General features: G+C 38.6%; 1 protein-coding gene across 7 annotated transcripts in view; it reads right to left on the reverse strand.

The window, feature by feature from the left end:
- LRP6 (LDL receptor related protein 6) overlaps positions 1-10417 on the reverse strand; it is a 189390-nt gene that overhangs the window by 101304 nt on the left and 77669 nt on the right. For 4 of the 7 annotated variants that reach the window (XR_003680261.2, XM_024128959.3, XM_055085473.1 and 1 more), the window contains one exon: positions 9344-9541. The exons of 2 other annotated variants lie outside the window; for them this stretch is intronic. Coding sequence is in view for 4 of the 5 variants with exons in the window: in XM_024128959.3 (XP_023984727.1) it covers positions 9344-9541 (198 nt within the window). In the remaining variant the exon portion in view is untranslated. Of the gene's footprint in view, positions 1-9343; positions 9542-10417 lie in introns of those variants that run through there. One more of the 7 variants, XM_055085475.1, reaches the window with a different exon arrangement.

The raw sequence follows: 10417 nt of genomic DNA on the forward strand, positions 1-10417 counted from the left end.
GTCATGGAAGCAACCTAAATGCCCATCGACAGATGAATGGATAAAGAAGATGTGGTACATATATACAATGGAATACTACTCATCCATAAAAAGGAACAAAATTGGGTTATTTGTTGAGACGTGGATGGATCTAGAGACTGTCATACAGACTGAAGTCAGAAAGAGAAAAACAAATATCGTATATTAATGCATGTATGTGGAACCTAGATAAATGGTACAGACGAGCCGGTTTTCAGGGCAGAAGTTGAGACACAGATGTAGAGAACAAACGTATGGACGCCAAGGGGGGAAAGCTGTGGGGGGGGTTGGGATGGTGGTGTGATGAATTGGGCGATTGGGATTGACATGTGTACATTGATGTGTATAAAATTGATGACTAATAAGAACCTGCTGTATAAAAACATAAATTAAATTTAAAAATTTTTTAAAAACTAATACTAAACTTTCTTTAGGTTATTTGTATGGAAATATGTTAATATAAATGTTTCAGACATTACATGAAATTTCTAAAAATCTTATATGTTCTGGTATAATGTTATATCATAATTCTAGTTATTATTTTAAAATGTATATCTCAGAAATAACTAAATTACCTTGTCAATTGAATTATTATGAACTTTCATCAAATCTTTAACCGTGGTTGTTTTAAAGTCTTTTGTCATTTACAGACAGCTCTGGGTGTACTCTGATGCTTTTGCAAAAATGTTCCTATAAAACAGTTTCATCTTCAAGGAATTCATGGAAAAGACTCTGACAAGTACAGGTTTCTGGTAACTGACTATACTGCTGAACTGAATGAATAAGCATTTTTAGAACTCTAATGCAAAATTGATGAATTCATAAAAGTGTTAAAAGATCAAGATGAAAAAAATTAATTACATGGGACTGAGTGAACTGATGAGGATGATTATAATTTTTGTGACTTTCTGTTTGAATTAAGCAAGAAAGAAAAAGAAACAAAAAAATTTAGAACAGTGAGACAAGGTAAATCTTCGTTGAAAAAATAAAGAAATATCAATTTAAAAAAAAAATGTAATGAATTGGTTCCCTGTCATCCTCTGAAAGTGACTTCCTTAAAAAAAAAAAAAAAAAGTATCATTATGCACTCAAGGATTTAAACATACTTGATGGGTTTCTATCAATCTTTGACCAGCGAGAGGCTTTTCAAGTTATTTCTCTGGGCTTTATGAAATGACCCTAGTAGCTTGTAATAGCTTCCTTGCTATCCACTATGACATAATGTTTCAGCTCATCTTGGACGTTTCTTGCAAGAAACTTAGAATCAACCATTTCACCTGAAAGGTTTGATTTCTTTTAAGGTGGAATGGTTTTCCAAGAATACACTCTGGGTGGTGTTTTCCCTAGTCCTCATCAGTGGTCATAGTTACGAAATAAACATACATATTTGTGTGTATTTTTGTAACATACAATAACTAATGAGCTCACACCAGTCCTTTCAATTAAAACTCAGAATTATCAATTTCTCTTATGTAACCTCCACAGTATTACATCTATATATCCTTTCTTCCACACCAAGAATCCTACATATTCAAAGGCAACTGAATTAATATATCCAAAAATTACTCACTTATTTGATCCAAAATTATAAATATTAATACCAATACACCATTGTAGTCACTATAAAGAGATGAACAAAATTTTTGCATATAATATCTCTAACTTTCACTGTTTTTTAAATTTTATTTTATTTTATTATTTATTTATTCTTTTTTGGCAGCTCTGCAAGGCATGTGGAATCTTAGTTCCCCAACCAGGAATTGAATCCATGCCTCCTGCAGTGGAAGCACAGCATCTTAACCACTGGACCGCCAGGGAAGTCTCTTCACTCTATTTTTTAGAGTGGTGCTTTACCTACATTATCTAGACATTATATACTATACTCTCAATCTTAATCCTCCTTTAGTTTTTTTTTTTTTTTTTTGTGGTACGTGGGCCTCTCACTGTTGTGGCCTCTCCCATTGCGGAGCACAGGCTCCGGACGCGCAGGCTCAGCGGCCATGGCTCACGGGCCCAGCCGCTCCGCGGCATGTGGGATCCTCCCAGACCGGGGCGCGAACCCGGTTCCCCTGCATCGGCAGGCGGACGCGCAACCACTGCGCCACCAGGGAAGCCCCTCCTTTAGTTTTAATACAAGTTAATTATATGTTTAATGCTCTTCACCAAGCCTTATTTTGTTATATCGCTCATCATTTTGATTATCTAAAGCTCAGCCACTAGTCAATTTTCAGAATGACTCAGAGAAACAGTATTTCTTGATTTCTTGCATGTTAATAAAATTTGTCTATGGCTTTGTATGAGGAAAATCACTTTTGCTGGGGAAAAAAAATCACTGGCTCACACCTTCTTACTTTCAGTGGTCTGGTAGAATTCACCAGTGAAGCCTTCTGGTTCTCAACTTTTGTTTTTTGGGAAGTTTTTGATTACTGATTTAATCTCCTTATAAATAACTGGTTTGCTCAAATTTTCTATTTCTTCATGATTCAGTCATGATCCATTTCTTCTAGGCTGTTCAATTTGATGGCATGTAATTGTTTACAGTAGTCTCTTATGATCCCTTCTATTTATGTAGTATCAGTTGAATGTCTCCTCCTTCTGATTTTATTTCTGTCTTCTCTACTTCTTATTAAGTCTAACTAAAGGTTTGTCTATTTTGTTTCTCTTTTCAAAAAAGACAGCTCTTGCTTTCACTGATCTTTTCTATTGTCTTTTTAGTCTCTATTTCATTTATTTCCACTCTGACATATTATTCACTTCTTTCTGGCAACTTTGGGCTTATTAGTTTGTCCTCCTTTATCAAGTTCTTTGAGGTGTAAAGTTAGGTTGTTTGAGATCTCTCTCATTTCAAATGTAAGCATTTAGCACTATGAACTTCCCTCTTAGAACTTCCTTTTGCTGCAACCCATAAGTTTTGGTAGGTTGTATTTCAAGTTTTATTTGTCTCCAGATTTTTTTTTTTTTTTTGCGCCACCAGGGAAGCCCGTCTCCAGATATTTTTGACTTCCCTTCCGACATTTTCCTTCAACCACAGGTTGTTCAGGAGAATCCTGTTTAATCCCCATGTATTTGTGAATTTTCCAATTTTCTTTTCTTGTTAATTGAGGTATAACTGACATACAACATAATATTAGCTTCAGGTTTACAACATAATGATTTGATATTGGTATATAACATATAATGATCACAAGTCTAGTTAACGTCCATTGTCATACAAAGTACACAATTTTTTTCTTGTGATGAGAACCTTTGAGATTTATTCTTTTAGTAACTTTCAAATATGTAGAACAGTATTATTAACTATAGTCACAATGCTGTGTATTACATCCCCAGGACTTACTTATTTTATAACTGGAAGTTTGCATTTTTTGACTCCTTTCAACCATTTCACTAACCCCTATACCCAGCCTATGGCAACCACCAATCTGTTCTCTGTATCTGTGAGCTTGGTTTTTTGTTCGTTTGTTGTTTAGATTCAACATGTAAGTGAGATCATATGGTATTTCTTTCTCTGTCTGACTTATTTCACTTAGCATGATGCCCTCAAGGTACATTCATGTTGTCACAAATAGCAATACTTCATTCTGTTTTATGACTGAATAATATTCCATTGTACATATATACTACATCTTCTTTATCCATCCAACCATCAATGGACACTTGGGTTGTTTCCTTATCTTGATGATTTTAAATAACATTACAATTAACATAGAGGTGGTATGTATCTTTTCAAGTTAAGTGTTTTTGTTTTCTTCATATACCCAGAAGTGGAATGGCTGGATCATATGGTAGTTCTATTTTTAATTCTTTGAGGAACTTTTACACTGTTTTCCACAGTGGCTGCACCAATGTACATTCCCATCAACAGTGCACAAGGGTTCCCTTTTCTCCGCATTCTCACCAACGCTTGTTATTTCTTGTCTTCTAACAGGTATGAGGTGATAATTTTCCAGTTTTCTTCTTGTAACTGATTTCTAGTTTCATACCACTGTGGTCAGAAAAGATACCTGTTATGATTTCAACCTCTTAAATTTATTAAGGCTTGTTTTGTGGCCTAACATATAATCTATTCTCCAGAGTGTTCCACGTGTGCTCTAGAAGAATGTGTATTCTGGTGCTGTTAGATGGAATGTTTCTAAACATCTCTTAAGTCCACCTAGTCTAACATGTAGTTTAAGTCCAATATTTGCTTACTGATTTTTGCCTGGGTGATCTATCCACTACTGAAAGTGGGGTACTGAAGTCCCTACTATTGTTGTATTGCTGTCTATTACTCTCTCCAGGCCTGTTAATATTTGCATCATATATGGAGGTGCTCCTATGTTGGGTGTATAAACAAAATTATATCTTCTTGGACTGACTCCATTATCATTATATAATGACCTTTTTTGGCTCTTGTTACAGTCTGCAGCTTAGAATCTATTTTGTTTCATACAAGTATAGCGTCCCTGCTTTCTTTCAGTTTCCATTCATATGGAATACATTTTTCCATCCCTTTACCTTCAAAGAGCGTGTTTCCTTGAGGCTGAAGTGAGTCTCTTGCAGGCAACATACAGCGAGTCTTGTTTTTTTTTTTTTTTTTTTTTTCAATTGTTCCCTTCTTCTCTTCCTCTCTTTGTGATCTGATGATTTTTCTATTAATCTTTTGTATATCTATGACAGGTTTTTGCTTTCAATTAACATTAGGCTCATGTAAGACGTCGAGCCCAGCAGAGCTCAGCACAGAGGGAGCAGTCAGAATTGCTCATCTCCCAGTCTTTCCCTAAAAGAGGTCTATTTTCATACTTTAAAAACTGCTGTCTAATGCTCAGGCTCCTAACTTGGCAGACATCCAGGGGCTAACTGCAATCCTTCTAGGAGACCAGAGAAGCCAGCAGATACCACCTCTGCCTTCTCCCACTAGCCCACTCAAAATCTCCAGTATTTCCACACAGAATCAGCTTGTACACACATCTGGTACCCCAGATTTCAAGGATGCCACTCAAAGAATGGGCCCCTGGCTCGCCTGGCTTTGAAAGTCAACAGGGCTTGCACTGACAAATCCCACAGGACTATGGCAAACGATGAAGCAGTTTTGTTTTGTTCTGTTTTGCGGTATGCGGGCCTCTCACTGTTGTGGCCTCTCCTGTTGCAGAGCACAGGCTCCGGACGTGCAGGCTCAGCAGCCATGACTCATGGGCCTAGCCGCTCCGCAGCATGTGGGATCTTCCTGGACCGGGGCACAAACCCGTGTCCCCTGCATCAGCAGGCAGACTCTCATCCACTGCACCACCAGGGAAGCACTGAAGCAGTTTTTAATGGGTACAGGAGGAACCTCTTCCACAGCTATAAGCTGGGTCCAGAGCAGAAGGAGCAGGCAAAAAAAAGCCCATCTCCAAGATTCTCCATAGAAGGGCTCCAACTACATGTATATTCCCTGCTGCCTGGGGGCCTGACTTCCAAACAGCCTTCACCTAGATACCGACTGCAATCCTCCTCTGTGGAACACCTGACAAATCCTGGCACACACTCAACTACTGGGAGCAAGAAGAACAAAGGCGGCAGCTTGTACAATCACAAAGGTTTGAGAGACAACCAAGAGCTCAGGCCAAGCTGAATGCTAAGGTTCATATCCTACACAAGACTCCTCTGTCAAGACTGGGAGAGGTGGCTGTTTTATCTAATGCACAGAAACCAACACAGAGTGTCAAGGAAAATGAAGAAACAAGGGAATATGTTTCAAACAAACAAACCAAAAAAACCCCTCCAGAAACAGACTTCATAATGAAACAAAGATACATAATTTCCGTGATTAAGAGTTCAAAACAACAATCATAAATATGCTGCTCACTGACGTCAGGAGAACAATGCATGAAGAAAGTGAGAATTTCAACAACAACAACAAAAAAATAAAAAGAGAACAAAGTACCAAACAGAAATCAGAGAGCCGAAGAATGCAGTAACTGAAATAAAGAAGTCAACAGAGGGGTACAAGAGTACACTAGATCAAGCGGAAGAAAGGGTCAGCAGACTCAAAGACAGGGCAGTAGAATTCATCCAGTCAGAGAAGAAAAAACAATAAAAGAAAGTGAAAATAGCTTAAGGGACTTATGGGACACCATCAAGTGGACTACTATTTGCATGACAGTGGTCCCCACAGGAGAGGATAGAGAGAAAGGGGAAGAAAGCTTATCCCAAAATAATGGCTGAAAACTTCCCCAACCTGGGGAAATAAACAGACATCCAGATCCAAGAAGCCCAGAAACTTCCAAAAAAGGTGAATCCAAAAGGACCCACACCAAGACACATTATAAATAAAATGTCAGAAGTTAAAGACAAGGAGAGAATCTTGAAAGTAGCAAGAGAAAAACAAGTTGTCTCACACAAGGGAACCCCCATAAGACTATCAGTAGATTTTTCAGCAGAAACCTTGCAGGCCAGAAGGGAGTGACATGATACAGTCAAAGTGCTGAAAGAAAAAAACTGCCAACCAAGAATACTCTACCCAGCAAAGCTGTCCTTCAGAATGAAAAGAGAGATAAAGAGTTTTCCATACAAGCAAAAGCTGAAGGAGTTCATCACCACTGTATCAGCCGTAAAAGAAATGTTAAAGATACTTCTTCAAGATGAAACAAGAGTGCTAATTAGTAACAGGAAAACATATGAAAGTATAAATCTCACTGGTAAAGATAAATATAGGGTTAATTCAGAATATTCTAATGTTGTAATGGTGGTGAGCTAATCACTTAAAAGCAAAAGCAGTAAAACTAACTAACTATAATAATGTGTTAATGGATACACAAGGTATAAAGATATGCATTGTGACATCACAAACACTAAATGTGCGGAGAAAAAATGTAGAGTTTAAGTACACGGTTTTGTTTGTTTGTTTTCTGGTTTTTCTTTTTGGCTGCACCACACAGCATGAAGGATCTTAGTTCCCCAACCAGGGATTGAACCTGAGCCCCCTGCAGTGGAAGCATGGAGTCTTAACCACTGGACTGCCAGGGAAGTCCCTAAGTACGCATTTAAAGTTTAGTTGTTATTAGCTTAAAATACTGTTATAAATATAAGATATTCTTCATAGTAACCTTAAATGGGATTTTATACCTTGAAACTTTTATGTTTCTATTTATGTGAAATTAGTTTTCCTGAACTTTTAGAACGTAGTGGTGTTCAGCGTAGTTTTTCTAACTTTACAGAATTCACTCTTCTGTTTTCACATGTTAAAAAATATGGTAGCTCCCCTTCTGAGATATCCCAGCTCTTCCTCTGCCCATCCTTATCTGAACCTTCTCTTTCCTTCTCCTTTCATTCCTTAATTTTCCCTACTGTGCTGAATTTTGATGCTATTCTATTCAACTTTGTCTCTACTCTGTAGTACCCTGTCCTGGTAGAGAACTCTAGCAGGTCTGTTGTGAGAATTCTCTGGAGCCAGACTGCTCTATCCTCTTCTGTCTTTACCACGGACACACTGCACTTGCCTCATATTGGAGTGGGCAACCCCCCACTCTCTCATTTCAGCTACTGCTCTTAATATAGCCCACTACACTGTCTAGTAAATAGCTGGGGTTATTTTGGAGGTCCCCTGCTTTTAAGTTCAGTGAAATACTTTACTCACTCTCTCAGCTTACTCTTGCACAGACAGTAATACTATGGAGGTCTTGCGGCTGTTAGTGGTCTGCCCTTACCTGCTTTCATTTCTGGATGCCTGAGGTTAACTTTACAGTAAGTATTCAGATTTGCTATCTTGTTCCACTGGTTTTTGTGTGGGTATTCCGAGAGAGTCAAAAACCTGCAGAGTGGCCATATTCACTTCCTAGTATCCCTCTCTAAGACAAATTTGAAGTTCAAATATAGCAATTATGTTGTTATATTCATCATATACTTATCACTTTTTTGACACTTATTTCTAATTATTTTTAAACCATCCTGTTGTGAGTCATTTCATTCTTTTCTGCAACAAGGCAAAAAATTCTCTCACTCTATGATTTTAAAAAGTTCACTTGAATATATTCTTTAAATCTTTCCTGGTTTTCAACACTTATAAATGATTCCTGACTCATAGTTCAGATAAGTTACAAATGTGTACACTTTGAAAAATTCCTTCAACTACCTAAGGCTCCCTGCTTCTACTGAGGTCTTAGAATGAGACCACTAGAAACCTAAATAATCTTCCAAACACAAGAATATAAAGTGTTTTTAAAAATCTGAACAGGACTTCCCCGGTGGCACAGTGGTTAAGAATCCGCCTGCCAATGCTAGGGACACGGGTTTGAGCCCTGGTCTGGGAAGATCCCACATGCCATGGAGCAACTAAGCCTTTGTGCCACAACTACTGAGCCCACGTGCCACAACTACTGAAGCCCACATGCCTAGAGCCCGTGCTCTGCAACAAGAGAAGCCACCACAATGATAAGCCCGCTCGCCAAAACTAGAGAAAGACCACACACAGCAATGAAGACCCAAGGCAGCCTAAATAAATAAGTAATTTTTTAAAAAAAATCTGAACATACACAACATTGTAAATCAACTATACTTCAACAAAAAATTTTTTTAAAAATCTGAACATGATCTGAATAGAAATTCCATGTTTATTTACCATAACTTTGTCTTCTGTGAATACTGGGGTATAGCATACATGCAGTAGGTTTTCTCCTGGTCTAGGGGTCAGCAAACTAGAGTCCACTGGCTCGAAAAAAGTTTTACTGGAACACAACCATGCCCATTCCCTTAGGTATTATATATAGCTTCTTTCACACCACAACAACAGAGGTAAATAGCTGCAACAGAGATATGGCCCACAAAGCCTAAAATATTTACAATCTGGCCCTTCACAGAAAAAGTTGGCCAACCCTGTCCTGGTCTACAGATTTATCAAATGAGCTTCCACAAACAGCACCTGGGAGGTGGGTAAGTCTGAACAGGATGACTCTTTGTCACACTGGGTGCCCAGCACATTACAGGATGTTTAGCATCCCTGGCCCCCTAGGAACTAAAATGCTAGTAGTACTCCCAATCCCGGTGTTAACCAAAATTCTCCACACATTTCCAAACACTCTAGAAAAGAATGGAAGCACTATCCCTGGTTGAGAACCACTGCAGAACTAAATTAGCTCAGAGTAAAGAAGGAGAAAATACAACCCATAAATTCTAAGTGCCACCAAGATAGATGAGAAATGTCGTTACCTTTTTAAATAGCAAACTAAAAATCTATTCTTCTTCCCCTTTGACGCTTAAGCCAATAATATGCTAACTTAATAAAATTAGGCTTTATAATTTGATTACTACATCAAGATATCATGGGGTTGACTAAAAGTTTAAAAATAAATTTATAAGGCAATCTTACCGATTTGTTCCATCCAGATTTGATCTGTGGATGAAATTAAGTTTTGCGTCTGCCCAATAAAGCTTCCGTTCCTGATAATCCAAAGTCAGTCCATTTGGCCAGTAAATTTCAGTGTTTATTATAATGAAGCGACTTGAACCATCCATTCCAGCACGTTCTATCTTTGGTACTTCTCCCCAATCTGTCCAGTACATGAACCTAAAAATCATGAAAAATAAACCCATGACATAAGCAGGTTAACCACCAAGTATCTTATATTATCACTAATGGATAAAGAAAGCTCTCTCAGGAACACTAAAACTGGAACTCCTAGAAACTGTTATTGAAATTTTAATCATCTATCTTTTTGCCACCATGATGGTAATAACTGATTCAAGACAAGCATCATCCAGGACGCAAAAACCATCTGATCAAAGTTTCTTTGGCAAAAAGGATACCTTACACTGTCTCAATGTATCTCCCCACAAATTACTTATTAATGACAAAGGGGAAAATGGTAACTTTAGAGAAAATAAACTTGGTGGACACCACCTTATCCACATCATCTAAATTAACATCATCATCATGAACACTGGCATCATATATGTGATATGCTGGGAAGAACATTCTATCTTTTTTTATATATAAATTTATTTATTTTATTTATTTTATTTTTGGCTGTGTTGGGTCTTCATTGCTGCACATGGGCTTTTCTCTGGTTGTGGTGAGGAGGGGCTACTCTGTTGTGGTGTGTGGGCTTCTCATTGTGGTGGGTTCTCTTGGGAGCACAGGTTCTAGGCGCGCGGGCTTCAGTAGTTGTGGCACACGGGCTCAGTAGTTGTGGCGCATGGGCTTAGTTGCTCTGCAGCATGTGGGATCTTCCCGGACCAGGGCTTGAACCCATGTCTCCTGCATTGGCAGGCGGATTCTTTTGTGTGTGTGTGTGTGTGTGTGTGTGTGTGTGTGTGTGTGTGGTACGCGGGCCTCTCACTGTTGTGCCCTCCCCCATTGCGGAGCACAGGCTCCGGACGCACAGGCTCAGCGGCCATGGCTCACGGGCCCAGCCGCTCTGCGGCCTGTGGGATCTTCCCGGAC

The sequence above is a fragment of the Physeter macrocephalus genome, chromosome 6, assembly GCF_002837175.3.
Source record: "Physeter macrocephalus isolate SW-GA chromosome 6, ASM283717v5, whole genome shotgun sequence".
Classification (NCBI taxonomy): domain Eukaryota; kingdom Metazoa; phylum Chordata; class Mammalia; order Artiodactyla; family Physeteridae; genus Physeter; species Physeter macrocephalus.